At 39.1% G+C, this 24,623-nt stretch overlaps 1 protein-coding gene across 1 annotated transcript in view; it reads left to right on the top strand.

The window, feature by feature from the left end:
- Positions 1–24,623, top strand: part of Cerkl (CERK like autophagy regulator) — a 106,060-nt gene that overhangs the window by 34,183 nt on the left and 47,254 nt on the right. The window contains exon 2 of the mRNA XM_006972504.4: positions 1,778–2,020. Within this exon, the coding sequence (XP_006972566.2) occupies positions 1,778–2,020 (243 nt within the window). The remainder of the gene's footprint in view (positions 1–1,777; positions 2,021–24,623) is intronic.

Here is a 24,623-nt window from a genome sequence, read left to right as displayed (position 1 = left end):
TGGGTGTCTATAAGAAAGTGTGTGTGTGTGTATGTGTGTGTGTGTGTGTGTGTGTGTGTGTGTGTGTGTGTGTGTGTGTGGAATGACTCATTTGTAAATGCATTTGGGTCAAACAGGTTCACTCTATTGATCAGTTTGGGTGGTGACTGTCGTAATATGGTTGTCTTATTTTCTATGACATACAATGTCTGGATGCTCAGAGAAAAGGCCATGGAACTGATACTGTGAGAGTGTTGATTCTTAAGTCACTGACAGATTAGAGCACTGCATTGCAGCCAGGCCTGAAACCTGAGCTTTCTGAGAATGACAGGTTTGAAAAATGGACTTTGGGTCTGCCTGATCCTCCTTCTGCCTAATCATGGAGAAAAGAGATTTTTCTTCTCCTCTTTTTTTTTTCCAGGAGCTTCCATGTGCTCAGTGGGCAGTCAGGCTATACTTTATTGTGTGGTTAGGAGAGGAGGCCACAGTCCTTGATGAAGCTTGCAAGGAAGTCTTGGCAATCAAAGTTGCAGAGTATACCCATCTTCACTGGAAAGTTTCTTCCCAGGCTTCAGCAACTCCTGACACTGCTGAAAGAGTCTTGCTCTGCCTTTGGCTGCTCCAGAACTCCTGCCCTTCCTATGTGTTAGTACTCCTCATGTTGGCTCTTATCCTCAATCATACGTGCACACACAACTGTGCTTCTTTGTATACATTATCACATGGCTCGTGGCTTACCGGTACCTTACTTACATCTCGCTTTTTATGGCAGTAGCTGGCAGCATCTCTCTGCCTCAGCCTTCCTGTTCCCACAATTCTCTTCTCTCCTTGTCCTGCCTATACTTCCTGCCTGGCTACTGGCCAATCAGTGTTTTATTTATTAACCGATCAGAGCAGCACATTTAACATACAGAACATCCCACAGCACCAGTCTCTACTACTCTTTAGTCAGACACAGAGGTTTAGTTTCAAAGTATAAATCACTTCTGTAAGTGTAAGCTTTATAAAAAAAAAGCTCCTTTACCACAATTATTTTCTGACCCACAGTCAGAGACAAACATAAAAATTCCATGCCATGATTTTTAAAGTATCTTTTTAAAATGTATATATTTTTAATTGTTTAAAAAATATTATTTTTATTTTATGTGTATGAATGTTTTACCTGCATATATATATGTATAGGAACCTCATGTATGCCTGACCCCCATAGAAGCCAGAACAGGGTATGGGAGCTCCTGGAACTGGAGTTAAGGAGTCGTGAAGGTTCTATGAGAGCAAAGACTGTCAGTTTCTGAGACGTCTCCATCCCCATGTATTTTTTATTTTTAAATAAAATTTAAAGCTAGCATACAAAGTCATGTATGTGTATAATATAACTATATATATAGTTAATTATCCTTCTCACTCATTGCCCCCACTGTCTTCTCTCCATCCTCTCTACCATCTTCTTGCTGTCCCCTGCTTCCCCCTAAATAGTTCTTTCTGCTCTCATGCTGTATGCACACCTGTGACTTTAGAGGTAATATGTGTTTCCTTTACTTTCACAAGCCATCACAGAGTCATGTCCATGAGCAAAGTCAGTGTTTTTCACTTTTTCAGTATTTGGAATCACTGTCGTGCTGCTAATTTGTTACTAAAATGTTGCTTTGTCTATGGTTCTTTGTCTATTTATTTATACATTGGGTGCTTTGAAGTTTCTGAAGGTCATAAGTGATTTGTGTTCTGTGGGTTCCAGATAGTTTTCATGCATCAAAATGGGGAAGCAATGGTTTTGGCTGAGAGTTTAATTCCTTTTTAGGTGGTTCCAAGTGTCATCAGCTGGGCAGCGGAGAGTCCCTAGAACTTGAAGACATATTTTCCGTAAAGCTGAAGCGGCGCTGTTCTGTGAAGCAGCCTGGCAAAGGCACTCTGCTGGGCATCACCCTCTTCATCTGCTTGAAGGAACAACTAAACAAATTAAAGGATTCTACACTCGATCTCATTAACTTGAGTGAAGACCACTGTGACATATGGTTCAGAGAGTTCAAGAAAATTCTGGAAGGTAAGTGCTCACCTCAGGGTTTTTTAACGAACATGGGCTTCTTTGATATAGGTAAGTGACATCTCATGTCAGGGGCTGGAGAGGTGGCTCAGTGGTCATGCAGTGGCTCACAGCAATCTCTAACTCCTGAGTCCCTCTTCTGGACTTCGCAAGCACCAGGAATGCACATGGTACACATGCAGGCCAAACACCCATACATATAAAATAAAAATTAAAAAAATTTAAAACCGCAAGTTACTTTTCTGGGCAAGAGGAACATTTGATTGTGCAGTGAGAGTGTCTTTCTGTTTTCAGCCTGTTGTTTTCATCATGAGGGGATTTTGCATCTTGTTAGGTGGTTTCTGTAATGTCAGCTAAGAAAATCATATAATTTTCCTTTTATTTTGTTGATGTGATTGATACAGTACAGTGACTGATAATTGTGTATTTAACTGTCCCTGCATTCACGAATAAATCTCACTTTATCATGGCATATAGTTCTTTTAATATGCTATCGAATTAATTTGGTACAACTTTGGTACAGCATTCTTGCACAAGTATCCACAAAGGGTATTATTTTTAGGTTTTTGATAGCATCCTTGTTTGATCATGGCATCTGAGTAATCCCAATCTTATAAAATGAATTCCAAATTAACTTTTGAAAAGCCATATTTATGAAGTTTTAATAATTCTGAGTAAGATATGTATTTATTTTGTTTATATGTACGGGTACTGTGTCTGCATGGATATCTGTGTACTATGTATATAAAGTGCCCATGGAATCTGCAAGAGACACTGGATCCCCGGGAACTGCAGTTACAGAGGTTTGTGAATTACCCTGTGGGTGCTGGGAACCAAGCCCGGAACATTTTGACCACTGAGCCATCATCCCTCCGGTTCCCTAAGAATTTTTTAAAATGATTTATTTTAATAATGTTTTAAAATTTTTTAATTTTATTATTTCTATATATGTGTGCATTCGTGGTATGTGAGTGTAGATGTATATGCCATGGTGCATATGAGGAGGTCAGAGGATGACTCTGAGGAGTTGGTTTTCTCTTTCTACTTTCATGTGTGTTCTGGGGATTGAACTTTGATGGTCAGGTTCCCAGGGCAAGTGCCTTTTCCTGCTGACACACCTTTCCAGCCCTGTGAGTCATTTTTAGAAATATCTTTATTGTCATAAGTCACATTTCTATTGAGCTTGCTTCCTATCTACACATTGCTAGCAAAGTACATTTCTGTGTTGGACATTTGAAAATAAGATTTTTTTTTAAAAAAAGATAATCTGTAATTTGCTATGTGTTTTACTTATTGAGAGTTGTCTAGCTTGGGGTAGATTTTTTTTCCTGAAGGTTAATGTCAGTATGTGCGTGAGAATATGTCAAGTAATGAACTCAGTGTGTTTGAAATTTTGAAGTGACATTTTTACATTCTGGATGCTAAAAGTCTTAAGTATCACGCACTTCAACTGTATAAAACTTCCCTATTTAAAATGTCTCATTTGGAGATTAGAGATTATTTTCCCATTGACCCATTTTAAATATTTTATCAGGTTGAACAGTGCAAAAGTAGCTGGAGTAGTTGTTACAGTTTGGGGTTGGATGACAACATTGGATACCAGATTAAAAAGCAGGTCATGGTGACGTCAGGAGCTTCCAGCTTCAGCAGCACTGATCCAGAATCTCATATGGACCCACACTGGCCTATGGTGGATAGCTGGTAGCTGATAAGCATAAGTGACTGCTGTTAGCCTGGGAAAGTCTGCTTCCTCATCAGCTCCTTTGGGATCTATAGAGGACCTGCCTTCCAAGAGGAGGGAACCATACATAGGCCAGTGTTTGGTTCATCTCTCTGTAAACAACAACAACAAAAGTGTGTTTGTAACTAGAAAGAATCCATTGTCATGAGTAATTTTTTTCAAAGCTGTTATTTCAAATTTCTTCCAAAAGATTTCAATTAAGTTTAGTAACATGAGAAGGTATTCAAAAGGCTTAGATAGTCAGTAAATTAAGAGTGTGTCATTTGCTTAGGAGAGTGAAGCTCTTCCTTGTGCTGAAGGTCTAAGAAATCTCCCAGAGGGCTTATGAAGAGCTTGCTGGGGCAAATTCAATATATCTCACCCATAAAGTCAACAGCAAGTAAGCAGAGGACGTCTGAGCAAACCTCAATTTAGTAAAAGCAATTTTATAGGAATAGAGAGACTTGTCAAAACTCAAACAAAATACCTCTGAAAACACTGTCCAAATATTTAGTTTAACGAATGATGTTTTAGCTTGATCTAGGGTTAAAAATCTAGTCAAATTACAGAGATGAATAAACTACACATCTTTGCCAAACATCCTCTGGGGATCTCACTGTGAACTTTTGATTTAGAGAAGAGTAGAAAACAGTGAGCTACGTAGGGTCATTTTCCCTGGCTTGCTCCTGGAGTGCAGAATTATTTGGCTCACTGAAAACAAACAGATTGACTTCTAAAACCAACCAATGCAGACAATAAGGGTTGAAGGCCTCTGACGACAGTGAAGAACCCTAAAGAAGATGAAAGCATCTGCTCCATCTCTGCATCCAGGGACCCAGGGCATTAGTTAGGGGTCTTCTTATCCCATTGGAGGCCATCTGCATCATCTCCAGCATGCACAAAGGTATGTCTGAGGCTGCAAAGCTCTCTGCCAGCTATATCACACAGAATCTCCCTTTTCCAGGTTACAATCTAATGGTCCCCCCTTTTTTCAGATCTATATAATTCAAGAATTCATTAAACTATCAAGTTTTGGCACAGAGTGATTGCTCATTGCCTATACCACTGCCCAGTTTTCCCCTTCTAAAGAGTTTTTTGTTTGTTTGTTTGTTTGCTTTGCTTTGTTTTTTGTCTATAAAAAGTTTGGGAGGTGACCGAAATTTTGCATATCAAAAATGTATACAACTTTCAGGTAAATATTCGATAACCATATTTTAATTCCAGGGACAAAGTCCTTACTTCTAACTGGGTCTGCTAGTAAAAACAAGTTTCTCTTAAAAATGGCATTGAATTCAAAATTATTTTCAATTTCATCTTGATTGAGCAAGTAGAATTTTTCTTTTATTGCCAACACTTACACCTCCCTCCTATTCTTCTAACGAGAAAAACATGGAGACATTCAAGGCTCAAGTGGGTGGTCTTCTAGTCTTAATTAATCTAACAATTACAGTTTTATATAGTTCTGACAGTGTGTTATTTCTAAATATGAACAATTATACTTGGAATCTGAGCAAGGAATAAGATGTGATAATTTTTAAAGGAAAATTGGCAGTAGTAGCTGGAGGAAGAAAGCAATATCAAATACTTGAGATTTGAAAACTAATTAACATTGACTAAATAATTACAGGTTTATAAATATAAAAGAGAACTTTTTCTTTTTATCTAAAAGTCAGTTAGTTTTACTCTTGACCCTATTTTCTGAGCATAGTTGAGTACAGAATCTTTTAACTTTGTTTTATTTGCGTTTTTGAGACTAGGTCTACATAGCTCAAGCTAACCTTGAGCTCATGTTCTTCCTTCGGAGCGTCCCCATTGCTAGGATTAGAGGTGTGGGCCCAGCTTCTTTTCAACATCAGTCATAGAAAAACTGTCATAATTTTATAACTAGCAGGCAATATGATTCATTCATGCAACACACATGATGCACAGATTCTGTTCTCTGTGTTGGAAACAAAGAGAAACACCCTCCCTCAAAAAAGAAAAAAGAAAAAAAAAGAAAGATACATGGGGTTTGAGAGATGGCTCAGTGGTTAAGAGCATCTACTGCTTTTGAAGAGAACCTGAGTTCAGTTCCCAGCACCCATGCCAGCAGGCTCACAACTGCCTATAACTACAGCTTCAGGGGCATCCAACACATCTGACCTCTGCTGACATTTGCACTCAAATGCACAAACTGCTCCTGTACCCCACAAAAAAACCCCCACAGTTACATATAGTAAAAATAATAAAGAAAATTAAAAATGGAGATGTACTCTTCAAATTTTTCTTGCCCTGGAGACAGATAAAACAATATGTTGTTTTTAAAGTAGATCAAATGTACAACGAAGACACCAAACAAACTTATGCAAACTGTAGTCACTGATACGAGAATTAAAGTTTTTTTTAAGTGTCATCATTATATCAAAAGTGGTCTAGCATAATGTTTTCTAACTTCAAATATGTACGTGTTACAAAGATAAATATGCACAGCTTTAAACATAGTATGTGTATATACTAGATATGTCCATTTTTATCCCATTAAGGCACAATTCTATTTTTACAGATTTGAGTTTCCCAGTGATGTGATTTGAAAGCTCCATTGGACCCTGATCTAAGCTTTTCCGTAGAAATGGTAATCTAGATTTGAATGAATATCCTTGGGCCTCCTAGTATGTACCTGAGACAGCCTCACAGGTGACATTTTGGACCTTCAAAGTGGACAGAAACCTATGGAAACAACAAGAAGATATTTTCAAACGTAAAAAAGCTCTAACAGTGTCTGCTAAGTGACTTGGAAAATGAGTAGGTCCAATGGAATGAGGACTCTGCCTCCAAGGAAAGGTGTCCTGATGTGGGCACATTAGGAATATGTTACAATATTCTCTCCCTCTAGAGAAGATGAAACTCCAAGCACTTTGAGAGCAATATGTGAGGAAGTAAAGAAAAAAGCCACTGTTATAGGAATAAAGGCATGCTTGGAAAGTGATAGTATATAGTTTAAAAACAATCAAAGACTAAATATAAATATATATTCACAGGGGAATTTATGAAATAAAATATAAAAAAAACCTTAGGAGAAAATGCAGAAGGAATGAGCAAAAGGTAGAAGAGCTCTTATAGAACATGACTATTAAATTTTGTTGATATATTTAGGGCTTGTTAGTCTATTTCCAATTAATAGAGACAAATAATGGCATTTTTAGCACACATTGGGGGAGATTTAGTTCTGGTGTCATTACTGTTCAGTTTCATATCTGAATGCTAATTTCACAAGGCAGGAAAATATAAACGAGCCGTATTTATTTTATTTGTTTTGTTCTAGCAGTATAGCCTGCAATTCTATTGCAGCAGCTGAAATAAGTTTTCAGATATGAAGCACAGAGAAAACAGAAATTGTATTTAAATGTCTAGTTTTATTCCTAAGAAGACAATTCCCCTTAGTTTGCTATTACCTCAAATCTGTGTACATGAGGTTGACCTTCTTATGGTATGCTCCTTGAGAAAAAAAATGAAAAACAAACATTTCTTAATACTGTTTTGTTTAGTGCTTACATTATCTAATATAAGCAAATCATAGACAGACAGACAGACAGACAGACAGACAGACAGACACACACACACACACACACACACACACACACGAGATTAAATTAACCAGGCAGAATTGTCTTAGGTGGAGAATACATAATATAAAGGTTTACTTTGATATGATGAGAAATGATGTACTTAGAAGGAAACATAAGAAGCTGATATCATAAAGATTACTTTAAACTTTACACTTGCATTTATTTGTGTGTATGTGTATGCACACACAAGCGCACAACCTCATGGGTCCATGTGCCATGGTGGATGTGTGGAAGTCAGAGGACAAGTTGTAAGACTTCTCAGTACTCTTCTTCCATTGTGCAGGTCCTGAGGATCGAACTCAGGACCCTCATAACAATCACTGTAATCTGTTAAAGGACTGCTAGAGATAGACATTCAGTTGTACACAATATTAGTTGGCAGTACTTAATTTGTTTAGGGACAAAGATTTTAGTGTGTAAAGTTGTTATATTTGAAGTACAGCTGTCTTCTGAGGTGTTGAGAAAAGAAATAAAAGACTAATTAGTGATCAGTCAACTAGACACTAAAGTCTTGTATGTCAGTTTTAAATGTTTTTGCCATAAGTGTGCATAGTCAACACATGTAAAAACTGAGTATTGCAGTGGGTAGCCATTCCAGCTTTGATCTGGAAGTTCCAACCCCCACTGAGGCTTCAGTAACTATCATGCCTACAAGGCAGGGCCAAGAGAGAGCCCTGAAGACCCGAGATCCAGATGTGCCTCCCTCTCTTGGTTTCTGGACCCTGGACATTGGAGGTAGACTGAGCAGAGTTCTCCAGAGAACACCGCTGGACTGCGCTGTGTATTTCCCAGATCCTGAGACCTACCTATCCCTTCATTTGTAAGTTACGCCACTAAATAAATCTCCCTTTTAACTACGTGGAGTAGTCTTAATAATTTCACCAATAGAGTATTATAGCCACTTTCTTATTTCTATATTACCATCAAAGCCCAATTCCGTGTGAGCACTCTGTCCAGTAAAGATCATGTGATGCCCACCTCCTGCAGTGGCTTAAAAAACGAGTCCCAACCTCCCTGCTTCCCTGTGCACTTTCTACATCAACTATTCACTCTTCAGCTAACTGCTGTTTTTTTCTTTTTCTTTTCCTTTGTCTGTGGATCTCTGCATCTGCTTTTATCAGTTACTGCGTAAAGGCTCTCTGATGACAATTAGGGTATTCACCAATCTGATTACAGTAGATGGCCAATTCAGGCACCCTCTCCACTATTGCTAGGAGTCTTAGCTGGGATCATCCTTGTGGATTCTAGGGAGTTTCCCTGGCACCAGGTTTCTCCCAAACCCCAAAAAGTCCCCCCCCCACATCAAGATGTCTCTTTAATTACTCTCTTCCTCAGACCTGCCCCCAAACTGCCTCTGGCACCCAGCCTGGCCAACCTGCTCCCTCAAGTTCCCATCCCTTCATCTCCCCCCACCTCTGCTTCCAGTTTACCCAGGAGATCTCTTTTATTTCCCTCTCCCAGGGAAATCTAAGCATCCCTCTTTGGGCTCTCTTTGTTATCTAGCCTCTCTGGGGCTGTGGATTGTAGGTTGGTTATCTTGTACTTTACCCCTAATATCCACTTATGTGTGAATACATATCATGTTTGTCTTTCTAGGTCTGGGTTACCTCACTCAGAATGATTTTTTCTAGTTCCATCTGTGGACAAATCCCCCTCTCTCTCAGATGCCTGCCAGTGTCACCAGGATGAACTGGAAAGTCTCAAGTCAAAAATTATGGAGCTTGAGACAAGCCTTCATAAGGCAGAAGAGATTTCTAAGATAAATTTAGATGAGAAAGCTAAGGAAAAAAGCAGCAAGCCATCAAGCTCACACAGGAAGAGCCATACAGTGACATCATTGCAACCCCTGGACCAAGGTTCCATATTATCTGAGGAGCTAGAAGCTTAGAGCTAGTGTTTACTCACTAGTACATACAAATTGCCCCCGTGTGTAGGGCACCAAAACCCTTTAAGAAAGTTTTTAGATTTCTGTTTGTACAAAATCTTTGCCTTTTCTTTCTTCATCCCCCCCCCCCCAGTGTTTGTAATTTGTCCACCATCTTTTAAGGGAAACTGCTTATTTGGGTTGGGTTTGTATTCCTGGAGAAAACATTACCCCAAGAACCCAGAAGATTCATAACAGTTCAAAGAACAGATGTGTGCAATATTGGTGCATGTAATAATATGGAGTAACAGTCAAAAGTCCCCATTTTTATGTTAGGTTTCCATTACTGTGTTGGAAGGAAAACCTGCCTAGGAAAATGCCTGAAACTTTAAGAGCTATGGTTTGAGTCCCTTGACAGGAAGAGAAAATGTCTTCCCATCAGTGACACCAGCAGTCTGGTTAACCACTGTACCTAGGGATAGCACATGAAGCATCGCAGTTGTCTTCTTGATCATGTTTTAAAGTAATTCCATAATGAGCAAGAATTTGTGAATTGTGTTGTGACTGATCCTCCGTGACTGCCTGTATGGGATTGTAGGTTGGTTATCTTGTACTTTACCCCTAATATCCACTTATGTGTGAATACATATCATGTTTGTCTTTCTAGGTCTGGGTTACCTCACTCAGAATGATTTTTTCTAGTTCCATCCATTTGCCTGTAAATTTCATGAGGTCATTCTTTCTTACAGCTAAATGATACTCCATTGTATAAATATACCACATTTTTCATATCCATTCTTCAGTTGAGGGGCATCTATGTTTTTTGTTTAGTGGTTCTGAGTAAACCTTTGGTTGAACCACTTATCATCCAGAAAAAAAAATCAAAAACAAAAAAACAAACACTTGAAAATCTCCAATGTGTCATCACTACAAATGGTAGCCTATCAGCACCCAGCAGCCTCCCATGCTCCCATGCCAGCTTACTCAGGCACACAGAATCTTCATAGGGTCTGAATACCCAAAACTGTATGAGTGGCAACCCTACAATCAAACATCAGAGACTGTCTGAATGATATTATTACTATTATTATCATTGGCATAGGAACACACTAAAGCTCTTCATTATAAGTATATTTAAGTGTTTTTCTCTCTCAGTAATTTTATGTAAAATATTTCTTACAAACCAACCTGTAAATAGAAAACCTATATTTTATCAAGCCAAGTATTGAAAAATGAGTTTTAAAATAAACTTGCTTCAGTTATGTTTATTTCTTTTGAATTTTCTATTGTTTACCGAACTGGACATTGAGAACAGTGAAATTTGTCTCTATTAAATTCTGAACAACCAATACCATTTAACTCTTCAAGGATAATTGTCTTATCAAAAGAATAGTTCATTCAGAACTCCAGTTTTATTATGATTGTAGCTGAGATTCCAAACAGAAAGCACAGCAATCATGTAATTTTTGCTAATAAGACAAGAGTTTCAGTTTTTCTTAAACCTACAATATTAGTTACACATATTACAATATTAGTTTCACATTTTGAATTGTTTCCATTCTAGCAATTAGTAGTGTGAAAATTCACTAAGCATCAGTTTGTAAACACAGCAAACCATAACATTAGACCCCCAAGAACTTCATATGATAGGACAAGCCCAAGCTGAATAGGGAATAGGACTGAATACAGAATAGGGACTCCTTAGTTAATATATGTGTTGCTGGGAGCAAGAATCATGGGTAATGGGAACTTCAAACAACTCAGTTTCCTGGATGTACATATGCAAACCCCTATACACCACACTCACCAAAGATGCCTTTGGAGACAGAGAGAATATAGAACATGTATACTCTTGCTTTATATGTTTTTAAAGGTTAACCAACATCCATCCTTCAGTCACATTGGGTCATTGCTTGTTTCCAAAGCCTTTCCCCTGTTCTCGTTTCTGAGGGCTCCTTCTAGTTCCTTCTAGTTCCTGCTCTCACAACCACTGCCCTTTCAGCCAATAGGAAGCTAGAATTCATTCTTTAGAAACAGTCAGTTCTATTTATACTTGAAATGAAAGATCTCAGCAATCTTCCCAAGGGCTTCTCAACACCCCCTGTGGCATTTTTATCCTCAGGGAGGGATATGTTTTTGTATGTAATTGATTATAATTATATTGAAAAAATTAATTGCTGTATTGTACAAGAAAATTATATTCTTGCTTCACTCATTGACAGAGTATCTTGAGAATAAAAGCTGAAGAGCATATTCATTTTAGAGAATATCAGTGTCAAATTGTTCAGCAAGGAAGAAGCCTTGGCGACAGTGTCTTTTGTATAATTCAACTTCTTAGAGAAACAATTTAGGTGGTTTTTGTCAGGTTTTTCCATGTGATTAGATTCAGAGTGTTAAATGAATATCCTCTGAATGTTTCCAGTAAAATGTTGAATTAAGTTTTCATGCTGTTAAATGAATTAGTTAACACCACTTCTTAACTGAATATCAGAGAGTCATTATTTTAAAACTCAGACTAATGATAATGACTGACATTTATTAAGCAGTTACTACATGCCACATACTTTGTAAGCAACTTTTATGAATTGTCTCATTAAATCCTCATAATAGCATCAAGAACTATAAATATATTCCCATAGAAATACAGGAGCAAAATTACTTAAGTGTTTTGTTGTGAGGCTGGAGTAATTGAAACAATGCATGGCAACAAATAGTGAAATTGAATACATTATAATGGTTATCATTTTTTAGTTTAAACACAAGAAAAGTAAAATGATTTAAGTGTTTTTAAAGGCCGAAAATCCTATTACTAATGTGTGTGTATATGAATATGGAGGCCAGAAGACTTAGGGTAGTATCATCAATAGGGACATTGTCTATGCTGTCTGTCTCCTTTGAAGCAGGATATCTCATTGGCTTTGAGCTCACCAGTCAGGCTAGCCTGGCTGGCCAGCGTGTTGCAGGGATCCTGTTGTCTCTGCCTGCCTGAGGTCAGGCTTATGTGTCCCCACATCTGACTTTTACATGGCTTGTAGAGACTGAGCTCAGAGTCTCATACTTGCGAGATGACTTCTCACCCCCTGAGCCATTTCTCCAGAGCGTTAAATTGGTCCCCATCACAAAAGGAGTCATTTACACCAGTTTGCCATTAGATCAAATCTGTGTCCCGTTAGGTTGATCTTCTTTGGGTGTCCATATATGAGAACAAAATTTAGGGCTTCTTAAAAAAATTACTCTTGTTTCATACATGAGTCCAAAGACCTTACTTTTAACTGGATTTGCTAGTGAGATAGGTTTTTCTTAAAAATAGCATTGGCGATAGAAATAGAGAGAAAGAGATTCAAGATGGCGGAGACAAGCAGACGCAGGTAGGCCTGTGTCAGCGGCCGGCGGAGGTAGACGGACCCGGCGGCAGCGGCCGACAGGGATATTCAGGCCCGGCGGCAGCCCACAGAGACATTCAGGCCCAGCGGCGGTCCACAGAGGTGGACAGGCCCTGCGGCGGAGATAAGCAGACGAGGTGGACGGGCCCGGCGGCGGTGGCCAACAGAGACATTCAGGCCCGGCGGCGGCCCACGGAGGTGGACAGGCCACGCGGCAGGGACAGGCGGACACAGGTCGGCGACCTGCGGACGTGGACGGGCCCGGTGGCAGCGGCCGACAGGGACATACAGGCCCAGCGGCAACCAGCAGAGACATACAGGCCCTGTGGCAGCCTGCAGAGGTGGATGGGCCCTGCGGCAGTGACAAGCAGAGGTGGGTAGGCCCGCGGCCGCGGCAGCCGGCAGAGACATACAGGCCCGTTGGCGGCCCGCAGGGGCAGACAGACCCGGCAGCAGCTGACGGGGGACATACAGGCCCGGCGGCGGCGGCGGAGACAAGTGGATGTGGGTGGGCCTGTGGTGGTGGGCCACACGGGTGGACAGGCCCGGGGACAGAGAGGGGAGGATGCAGCTTGGAGCGGGGACGCCCCTGGCCCCAACACCTGGGGAAGAGGCTATCTCCATGGGTCGGAACCAGGGCGAGTCTGGGCACTCTGTCTGGGGACAACCCAGGGCCCAACTGCTGATCCTGTGAAACCCAACAACTTGGAGGTGTTGGTGAGACTACCCTGCTCAGCTGAAACCCATCTGGGAGAGGATTCAGATGCCTACAGTTTGAAGTCTGAAGAAACAAGATCATCTGAGGAGTTGACAAATGAATAAAATGTGACCTGGGAACACAGAAGAAGGCGCTACCCAGCCACTAAACCAGATCACCAGAATCATAAGTATATAATTCACCGACTGAAATCAGCTGTCCCTGAAGAAACAGCCCAATAGTACCAATTTAACCAAGAACCCCTACTAAACCAAGACTAAAAATTAGAACAAGAGAGGCACTCTCAGACACAGACACCACCTGCACCGCACAGAGGAAAAGATGAGTAGACGCCATTGCAAAAATACAGGCAACAACATAAAGACCTATATGGCAACATCAGAACCTAGTGATTCTACACCTGCAAGACCTAAACATACCATGACAGAAGAAATAGAAGAAATCAACCCTAAAAATGACTTTAAGAAGATGATAGAGGCCCTTAAAAAAGAAATAAAACATTCCCTCAATGAGGAAATAAAAACTTTCCTTAAAGAGGAAATGAAAAACTACCTTAAAGAGGAAATAAAAACTTTCCTTAAAGAGGAAATGAAAAACTCTCTTAAAGAGGAAATAAAAACTTCCCTTAAAGAGGAAATGAAAAACTCCATTAAAGAGGAAATAAAAAACTTCCTTAAAGAAATGGAAGAAAAAATGAACAAAAAATGGGAAGAAATCAAATCAAACCAAGAAAAAGCAATTAAACAGATGAAAGAAACATTCCAAGATCTGAAAAATGAATTTGAGACAATAAAGAAAGCACATGCTGAGGGAATGCTGGAAATAGAAATCCTGACTAAACGAACAGGCACTACAGAAACAAGCATAACAAACCGATTGCAAGAGATGGAACAGAGAATCTCAGACACTGAAGACACGATAGAGAAAATAGATTCTTCAGTCAAAGAAAACACTAAAGACAAAAAAGTTGTAACACAAAACGTCCAGGAAATATGGGACAACATGAAAAGACCAAACCTAAGAATAATAGGGATAGAAGAAGGAGAAGAATACCAACTCAAAGGCACAGAAAATATATTCAACAAAATCATAGAAGAAAACTTTCCTAACCTAAAGAAAGAAATACCTATGAAGATACAAGAAGCTTACAGAACACCGAATAGGCTGGATCCAAAAAAAAAAGTCCCCTCGCCACATAATAATCAAAACACTAAACACACAGAACAAAGAAAAAATATTAAGAGCCGCAAAGGAAAAAGACCAAGTAACATATAAAGGTAAACCCATCAGAATAACACCAGACTACTCAATAGAGACTATGAAAGCTAGAAGATCATGGACAAATCTCATGCAGACACTACGGATGCCAACCTAGACTATTATACCCAGCAAAACTCTTAATCACCATAGGCGGAGTAAACAAAATATTCCAGGATAAAACCAGATTTAATCAATACCTGTCTACAAACCCAGCCCTACAGAAAGCACTAGAAGGGAAAATTCAACCCAAAGAAGCTAAACACATCCATGAAAAATCAAGCAATAGATAATCCCACACCAACATACACCACAGAAGGAAAACACAACACAACCACAAAAAATAACAGGAATTAACGATCACTGGTCATTAATATCCATCAATATCAATAGTCTCAACTCACCTATAAAAAGACATAGGCTAACAGAATGGATAAGAAAACAGAACCCATCCATCTGCTGCATACAAGAAACACACCTTAACTTCAGATGGACACTACCTCCGAGTAAAGGGCTGGGAAAAGGCTTTCCAAGCAAATGGACCTAAGAAACAAGCTGGTGTAGCTATCCTAATATCTAGAGAAAAAGGATGTTTCAAAAGAGAAGAAGTCTTGTGGCAATGCCTCAGTGGTCCAGGTAACTACCAGAACTCGGAAATCCGCGACAGAGACTAAGGCAGCAGAGATCTAGAGTGGAGTGCTGAGTTCCGGCAAACAGCTGCATCTTTCTTCCGGTGGGTGCCTGGGCAGGGCTGATGTGAATTGTGTACAGTCCAGATTTTGAGAATCGTGGTCTCTCAGGGATCTCCACGGACTAGTGGGTGTCCTCCCTCACTGCCCCTGTGGGACAGTCTCTGTGCGGGAGAGGCCTTGCGTGACTTTGTCTCTGGTGTTCCTCTGGGGACACCTGTGTGAGAGACTGTATGCTCCAGAACCAGCTCTCATGTCCTTTGGCCAATGCCGGAGTGTGAAATAGTCCAACGTGGGAAACAAAAGATGATCCCAATCGGGAATCGTGACATTTTTTTTTTTTGGATGATGGTCATGTTCTGTTTTGAAATAGCCTCTGTGTATTTCATTTGTTTTCTTTTACCTGGCGATCTCTGAGCAGGCTTCAGATTTTGACAGTTGATGAAGGATGTGACAGGCATTAATGTGTGGGTGAAAAGCTTGGTGAAATTCTGAGTGAAGTTTTGGTTAAAGTTGGTTGAACTTGGGATTGACTGGGAGGCCAAAGGTTTAAGGAGCGGAAGATTCTCTCAAAGACACAGGTTGTGTGATAATGGTGTGTTTTGTGTGTGTGAATGAGAATTTGTGAATGTTGAATTCTGGGCTTCGACAATCATTGTCAGTGCAGATCAAGCTGCAAGTATTTGTGTTTTGGAACTTAAATTATAAAGCTAGTTACGCCTTTCTGACAGCTAGTTTTGGTGTTTGTGAGCATATTTTACCTACATTGCCTTTTCAGGATGTTGAGAAAGATGCATCACGGGCACAGATTGGAGGCTGAGGGCTGGATGGTTTTGAGGAAGAGGTCTTGGTGGACTCTTTCGTGGAGCAAAGGGAAGCAATGCCTCCTGGGAAATGAGCTGAGTTTTAATCTAGTCTTTAAGATTAGAAGTCAAAAACAAAAATATTAAGGAAAAGAAAACCTAATTGATCTTTGAAGTATTGTTATGTGGAATTGAGTGGGACTTTTGAGGCCTTTCTTCCAGAAAGCAAGGACTTGGTTGTCAGGCCTATGTTAGGCCTAGGCCTTGGTGCCATGTAGTTGTACTTGAATCATTTCAATGGAAAGTGTCTTGGTGATTGGAACTTTTAGTGCAGTTTGGAGTTCTTCCAGTTGAAAAATGTGATATTTGCATGGGATTGTTTGAATCTTGTTTTCTGGTCCCTCCCCATCACCACCCTCATAGTCTGAAGGTAGATTTTTCTCTTGATAAAGGAACAAAAAAAGTGAACATCTTGTTTGTAAATAGGTATCTAGTAACTAGTGGTAAACTTGAAATGGTAGAATTCTTTAAAACCTAATTCTAGGTAGCCTTAAGAAAATGTATCTTAATTATTTTTGAACCTGTATTCACCTTGTTTTTTTTCAAATATCTTAAGTTATATTTTCTTTTTCAGAGCTGCTTCTTATTTGGGGCTACTTTTTTTTTTTTAATTGAGGCGTAATTCATAAAAGGGTATATTGTTTTGATGAGATTTTTTACAACTGTGGCTGGATGTCTTTCTTTAATCTTCCAAGAAGGGCCATTTTACTTTTTTAGAGTTACTTTTTAAAGTCATGAGGTCAACAACTTGGACTACTATGCTTGTAAGTGCTAATGCAAATTAAAACCCAAGTTGACCTCCAGCAGCAGTTCATTCTATGTTGACAGTGAGAGAACACTTTGCCTGTTAGGATACTGTTACTCGTGGACTGAAATGCTGAAGAAACCCCTCCCCCTATTTTGTTTTTTGCAAAAATCAAGGTATATTCTAGGGTTTCCTGGTTGACCTCAACAGATAAACTGAGATGATAGTCTTAGTTCAGAAATGATCTGAATGTAGATTTACAGTCTACGTGTACAGCTGGCTAAGTGAGATCGCTTTCACAGTTCTGCATGTATCCCATCAGCTCCCCATTAGTCACTGAACTCTTAAAACTGGTATTGTAACATTATAACAATGTTTTGCGCCAATTTTATAAACTTTACAGTGCAATATGTGTTCCTTTTCTGAGGCAAACCAAAGGTATATTTCTCAAGGTTCTGCTTTTAACAGCAGCGTTGATGGAGGATTTTTTATACATTTGTAATAGATAGAAATAAACCAGAAAAAAAGAAGAAAAAAAAAGTGGTGGAGGAAAAGGTGAACACTGCAAGAATACTCAAAAGGGCTGAGAGTTGCAAACACCAAGAATGGCTTTGCATAGTAAATGGAATAGAACAGCTCTGAACTATAGCTTACTTTTCCTGGTTTGGTCTGACAGAATGACTGAATGCTTTTGTACAAAAATCAGAGCCTTAAAAACAAGGATTTGGTGAGATTGTAAAATGGTGTGCCACTTTGGCAAAACAGTTTGGTGGTTGGTCAAAATGCAAAACATTGTTACTCTGTTACTTAACAATTCTACCCTTAGGAATATATCCTCAAACTACTGAAAATGTGCACCTATGAAACATGTACATGAGAGTTTACAGCAGTGTGTTGCTAATAATAAAAAAGTTAAAACAACTCAAATAGCTATCAAATACTGGAGAGAAATAAAATGTGGCTTATTCATACAATAGAATATTATTAAGACATAAAAATGAATGAGAAACTGACAGATCAAATGACTTTGATGAACCTTAAAAAAATAGCATTGGCTTGTTTTGAATAATATTGTTTCTTACTAGCATGTACTTACATCTTTCCCCCTTTTTCCTCCTAAGACTATATAGTCACCATGTGCTTGCCCCTCCGTCTATATAAGCTACAGTATGACTTCAATCTATCATAGTTACTTTGCAGTTAGGACTCTTCCCTCAGATAGATGCCAGGCACTTGTCAGAAGCATCAATGTCATCTTCATTGAAGATAATCTATCTCTAGTATTTTGTTCCAAATACCGTGATTCAGAACTTTAGAGACATGGAGCAGGCAGAATTAGGTGCCAGCAGTACTATTATAGTTCCTGTCCCAACACTGAAGTAACTTTCTCATCATGAATCAGTATTGAGAGTCCTCAAATGCCTTGGGGTGAAATGCACAGGCACTATGGAAGATATGACAGTGGTTTCTTTATGCTAACCTAGAGGAATTGGAAAAACGCATAGAAACATACTGGTCTGTGACTAATTATTGGGTTCCTACCTTCAGCAGAGCTTTGCAAACCAGGTTCAAATACCTTAAGCCTATACTCAGGGGGAATTCAAAGTTGAATCAGTACTTGGATGAGGCTAAAATGGAATGCCAGTTTTCCATGGGAAATAAAAGAAGTAAAAAGTAACAAAGTGACAAACCTACAATATGTACAAACAGAAATAATAATATTTCATGTTAGGCCATGAGTTATTATTACCCCCTGGCATTCATTAGAGAACCATTGATGCTAACATAATTGTGTGATGTTTATAGAGCTGTTACATGCACCTTCAGGAATTTTGTTACAATCTTTTGTGAATGGATTTTTTGTTTGAGGCAGATAGTTGGAATATTTTCAATAGATAACATGCTGCAGTACTGGACAATTAGTTCTCAAATTAGCCAGTTATCAGCATTAGGGGCGGGGGAAACACCTAAATAAAAATTAAAAAGCATCAATTTTAGTTCATTTAAAAACAATCTCTCTCAAGTGGAAAATTACATATCTTGAAAATATTCATTTTCTGTTTCCATTACTTACACACACTGGTTTCTCCCCCAAAAGAGAAGAGAAAAGCCTGCGTGTGTGGCTTCGGGGCCCTTTGCAGTGTCTGCGGCAGGCTGCTTCTCCTGTCACTCAATTCCTCAGGCTACTTCCCTTCATGTCATGACATCAACAGAGTGGAGAGAGAGCTGAGAGGAGAGGGGAAGGAGAGAGGAGGGAGGAGGGAGAGAGTAAGAGATGGGAGAGGGACAGGGAAAGAAAAGAAGAGAAGGAAGGGGACCAACCTGTACGCACTGGGACTGTATGTATGTGACTGCAACCAAATGAGGGATTCCCTGTCCAGGGAGACCAGTAAGTAAGCTCTCTTGTTGTGCAAGTTGTTTGGAAATGGTACAAAATCTTTAGAGTGTGAAGCAAAGTTCGACCCACCCCTGAAACTGGCCCCTGCGCTGTTTTAACTGCTGTTCAAAATTTTGGTGTGCTTGCTCACTTATGGGTATCATGAGGTATTTTGTTGCTTTAGTTTGGCTGTGGGATGGTTCCCAGGAACCCATATATTAAAGCTTGATGCTATTGGAAAGTGGAAATGTTAAGAGGTGGGGCCCAGTTGGAGCATTCACGTCACTGGGTGCATGTCCTCAATTGAATTGTGAATCTGTGGTCTGTCTTCCTGTGCTTTCCTTTTGTACTTGGCCGTGAGATAAAGGAAATTCCTCTGCTATGTGCCCTCACCATGACATACTCCACACATATGGGACAATGCAACTGTAGATATAAACCTCCAAACAGTGAGCTAAAATAAACTATGAGAGTTGATCAGTCAAGCATTTCTAATGGTAACAGAAAGCCAAGTGATTCACAGACTTTGTGGTTTTCTTTCTTGCCCCAGCCTCTGGAAGCAACAGATTTCTCAACATTTCTAATTTCTTTGAGTGGAAATTGATATTGAGAAATTAAATGTTAGACATACTCATTGTCCTCAAAATGCCTCAGATGATGGGCACCAAAGACACTCCATATGGAATTTATCTTCTTCATGGCAAAAGTTAGCCATTTGGGCAAGAAACTGTTCTTGCCTGGACTGCTTAACAAAATGTCATACAAACTGGACATGTAGGACCCATAGGAAGGTGACCACTGAATTTTTCAAGGTAAGATGGTCCTTCAGGTTCTTATTTCATGGAAGAAACTGCCAGACATTCTACAGGATACAGGGAAAAATGACTGAGAGACTGGGTCTGTAGGCTTAAGATGATGCCACAACATTGCAGAAGAAGTTTGGGTGACTGTCCAGGCAGCCAGCTGTCTCTGTCATTCTAGATTTCTGGAAGTTGCTTACAATGCTCTTCCCATTTACTTAGGTAATATTATATCCTTCTGGGGTCTTTGATATAGTTGAAGACTAAATAGTTATAATTATAATTTTCCTTAGTTGTGATAAAAGATAAATTAGATATGAAACTTTAGACTCACAAATATAGAATAGATAGAATATTTTCTTTAATTTTGCCAAATACAAACAGACTAGATATTGTAACTGTAATTCTTGCTTGATAAATGTTTTGTCATATGTAATTTTATTAGGTTAAAGTTAAAACCTTCCTTTTTGATTAGACAGAAAAGGGGAAGTGCTGTGGGATGTCTTTCTGTATGCTGTGAATATGTGTTGCTCTGATTGGTTGATAAATAAAATGCTGATTGGCCAGTAGCTAGGCAGGAAGTATAGGTGGGGCAAGCAAGGGAGGAGAATGCTGGGAAGAGGAAGGGCAGAGTCAGGAGTTGCCAGCCAGATGCAGGGGAAGCAAGATGAGAATGTGTAACTGAGAAAAAGTACCAAGCCATGTGGCTAAACATAAATAAGAATTATGGGTTAATTTAAGTGTAAGAGCTAGTCAGTAATAAGCCTGAGCTAATGACCGAGCAGTTTATAATTAATATAAGCCTCTGGATGATTATTTTATAACCAGGACATCAGACTGATGGGGCCTGGTGGGACTGGAGAAACCTTCAGATTACAGTCTTACCTTACACCAGCTGCATTAAAAACAATGTCCAGTCTACTAACATCTGACAAACTCAGACAAAAAAATTCATTACTTATCCTATTTAAAACAAGTAGTTCCTTCTTAAAAGTAGATTCAGTAATCTGCCTTTTTATCTTATCATATCTGACACAGTGGTCTTGCTGACTTCTTACTCATGATCTTCAGTCCCCACCTCTTGAGGGCTGGGATTGCAGGTGCTATTTTATTAACTTGACCTACTGAATTCCTTCTCTATGTTATTCATTTCTGAGCTCATTTTTTTATATTCCTTCTCATACTATTGTTTTCTTTTATTGTTTGATTTCTAAATCTTGGACTTACAGATTCATTTTTACTCTCATTTTTATTGATGCAGATGTTAAAGGTTCTGAATTCCTACTGCTATATATAATGAAGCTCATAGATTCCAAACATTAAATATTTTACTATAATCTTTAAGGAATTCCACAGTTTTTATTTACCTTTCCCCCTTTACCTAGTCACTGCCTAACAAAAATTAAATTTCTAAATATATTATTCCCTCATTGATTTTGTTTATAATTTCTGCTCCCATAAATGACCATGTACTTTGTGAATATTCTAAGTTCTGTTTCTGCCTTTCCTTATTTCCTTAATGTTTTTTATTAGATATTCAACCACATTTAAGGTTGCTTGGACATGTTATAATTTTAATTTTCCTCTTGCTGGTAAAAAAAAACCAGGACCTCTTGCCTCTTGGTTGCTTCCTCCTGGGCACTAGGAAAGAAGTAGGCCACTAAGCTCCAATTGTTGTTTGCATTTCCCTGATGGCTAAGGATGTGTAACAGCTTTGCTTTTTGTGTTTTGTTTTTCCACGTTTAACTCCCATGGCTCTCTACAACTCCTTGCAAATCTACCCCTCTCCCCTACTCCTCTATTCTGTGTCCTGTTTTCTTGTTTGTTTTAGGAGAGACTATCTCACAGCAGATTCCCTGGTCCTCTGCTTCTTAAAATATTTCTGGGGCCTCTTTCATGATGTTTTCAAGGGCTATAGCTAAGAGGGTTTGTGTTGTAAATGTATTCATTGGGCACAGGCATATATATACTCACCTTTTGTATTTTCTTTCTTCTTTTTTTTCTTTTCTTTTTTTTTTTTTTTTTTTTTACAGTTGTGGATTCAGTTTGTTTGTTTTTCTGGAATACTTGTTTTTCTGGTGTTTGGCTTTTGGAGTTCATTCCATGGTGTGGGTATTAACCCCCATTTGATGTGTGGTTGATGAGGATTTTCCCATTCTGTATGCTGTCTTTTCACTTGGGCATTTGTTCCTTTGCTGGGTGCAGGCTTCTGAGACCTTGCAGACTGCTGAAAACATTTCTTTAAAAATCACAGCCAGCTACACCACTTACAAATGATCCAGAGAGGCTGCTTTAGTAAAACTTTACAACCTGATTAAATCATTAAATTAGAAACATTTATGAAATTATTATCTGTTATTTTATAATTTCATACTTTGGTGGGTGATTAAATGTCCAATTATGCTGTTAAATTAGATTCTTGCGATGTTAATTGTATTTAAATACTAATTATTTTAACTGATCTGATGGGTGGTAAAAAGTAACTTGGTCTATCGGATGAACCGGCTCCGGTCTGTCTCTCCTCTCTAGCTTGTTCACTCAAGATCTAACTGGTGTTGGATCCCTTATTATCTAAATACTGAAGTATGGAGGCGACCTCTCCACCAGCAGACGATTCTTCCTGTTAATTGCTGTTCCCTTCATTTTAGCTGTTAGAAAAAGAGAAACATTTACACTGGCAAACTATAGGTGAATTTAGTTTTACTTTAAGTCGAACTGTGGCATTAGAATTATTTATATCTTTAGGAGAAAAGATCAGTACACATATGCTTTTGTTTGACAATAAAGGGAAATCAATGAGTTTTAGTATAAATCACCTAAGATAGAATGTCACCACCTCAGCTCTGCTGGGAACTAGTCAGATCTTCCGTGAAAGGCTTTTACCACCCTGTTACTCATTAACAGGGTACAGTTTACCATCAGAAGCTCTTAAGCACTATGGCTAGGGAGGAGTTTGTTTCTCCTGTTTGTACTTTACCTTTCCAACAGTTTGGTTGCTCTCCTCTGTGAAATACTTGTGAATATCTACAAGACTGTGGCAGGATTCTGGGCTCTTAACCGTGTTGAGCACCAGGCCATTTCCATCGCACAGAACTCAAAACAGCACAGATGTGAGTCTGGGGGTGGCGTCCCTGCAGCTCTCAGGAGCCTTTGTTTGGAGAACACCCTGATTAACCCCCACCCTTCATGGTTCATTGACTCACTGATAGATCAAGTTTAAACTAGTACATATTAGCACATTTGTTACTAACAGAGGAGCAGTTGGCCATTCTGTTTTACACTGCTGGCTCCTTGCAAACTGGCGTGCTAAAAAGGTCTCTACTCCAGAGTATGAATTGAGAGGTTACCAAGGGACTGAGAATCCAGTCAGCTGCATATTAATGTTGACTCATGCTTCTGTTTAAATCTTGGATTATCTACTGGGAAGATGCTTATACTGTTGTACAGTTATGAATAAGTGATCACTGCCACTGTGAAATTCATTTTTTTCCTAAGGGTGGGGATTTAAATGTCTCAGTATAGTTTTCTATTAATCAGTCTGTCCCTTGATGAGATCCCGACTCTGATGCCTGGTGTTGTAGCAGCCTGAAGTGTTGTTGATCAATGGTTGGATTCTGTGTAGCTGCTGATCTCACATACATCCTCATAGTGTTTCTATATTCCCATCTTCTGTGAAAATGTTTCTGTTCAGTCCAGAAGGCATGCCTGTTTTCTCATCAAGAAAATAAACTATCTCCCTTTCTGTTATCTGTCCTGTGAGTTATTCCTTTTCTTAAAACTCAAAGGGCCATGCCCTACCTGCCTCACTTGATTTTCAGAGTCTCTGAGTGCTTTTACATAGTTACAGTTCTTTTCATGGAAAATAGGCTTGCAGAATCATCTGGCAGTATTAAGTGGTGAATTTTGCCTTGGCTTCATTGCTTATCAGTGCCATCCTCTTGGCCACCTGCTTCTCGGCATCCTGAGATGATGGAGGCCGAATGCCCAGTGGAGCTGAGGGATATCACACTGAGTCTAAGACAAGGACTGAAGAATGGAGGCTGCTTTCTGAGGCAAACAGTTTCACCCATACTAAGGGAAGCATTTTCCCCCTAACTCTATTGCTCGCATTGGATTATATCTATTTCTGGAAAGTGAACTGATTTAAGTTCTGATCAAAAGGACCAGTATTTATTTCCCATGCTGCTGTTAATTTACAAAATAATTTGCTAGCTCTTAAATACTTTCTACCAAATTTAACTTCATACACAGAGGATCAGTATGAGATAAAGATCGAGTTGCGTTACCATGCAGTAAAGAAGTAGTTACTTTTCTCATGCTTAGTACTCCTTCCAATGAATTTAGATGTCTGACACAAACCTGTTTTTGATAAACCTTTGGTTCTCCATCAAATATTTATCTTAGCCATTTCATTTTATTTTAGGAATTAACATAAGTGCTTTATGCTTTTTAATCTGTTTTATATCATTGCAATTTGGAAATTATTCTGTATTACAGTTGGTCAGTGTTAATCTTCTTAATTAGGTTTCTTTATTGCAATTGAAACTTCAGTTTTATAATTTTCTCTTTTTATTCCTGGATA

The sequence above is a fragment of the Peromyscus maniculatus genome, chromosome 4 (assembly GCF_049852395.1).
Source record: "Peromyscus maniculatus bairdii isolate BWxNUB_F1_BW_parent chromosome 4, HU_Pman_BW_mat_3.1, whole genome shotgun sequence".
Taxonomy (NCBI): Eukaryota; Metazoa; Chordata; class Mammalia; order Rodentia; family Cricetidae; genus Peromyscus; species Peromyscus maniculatus.
Note: the sequence above shows the minus strand (reverse complement) of the source record. Positions and strands in the feature narration are given on the sequence as shown.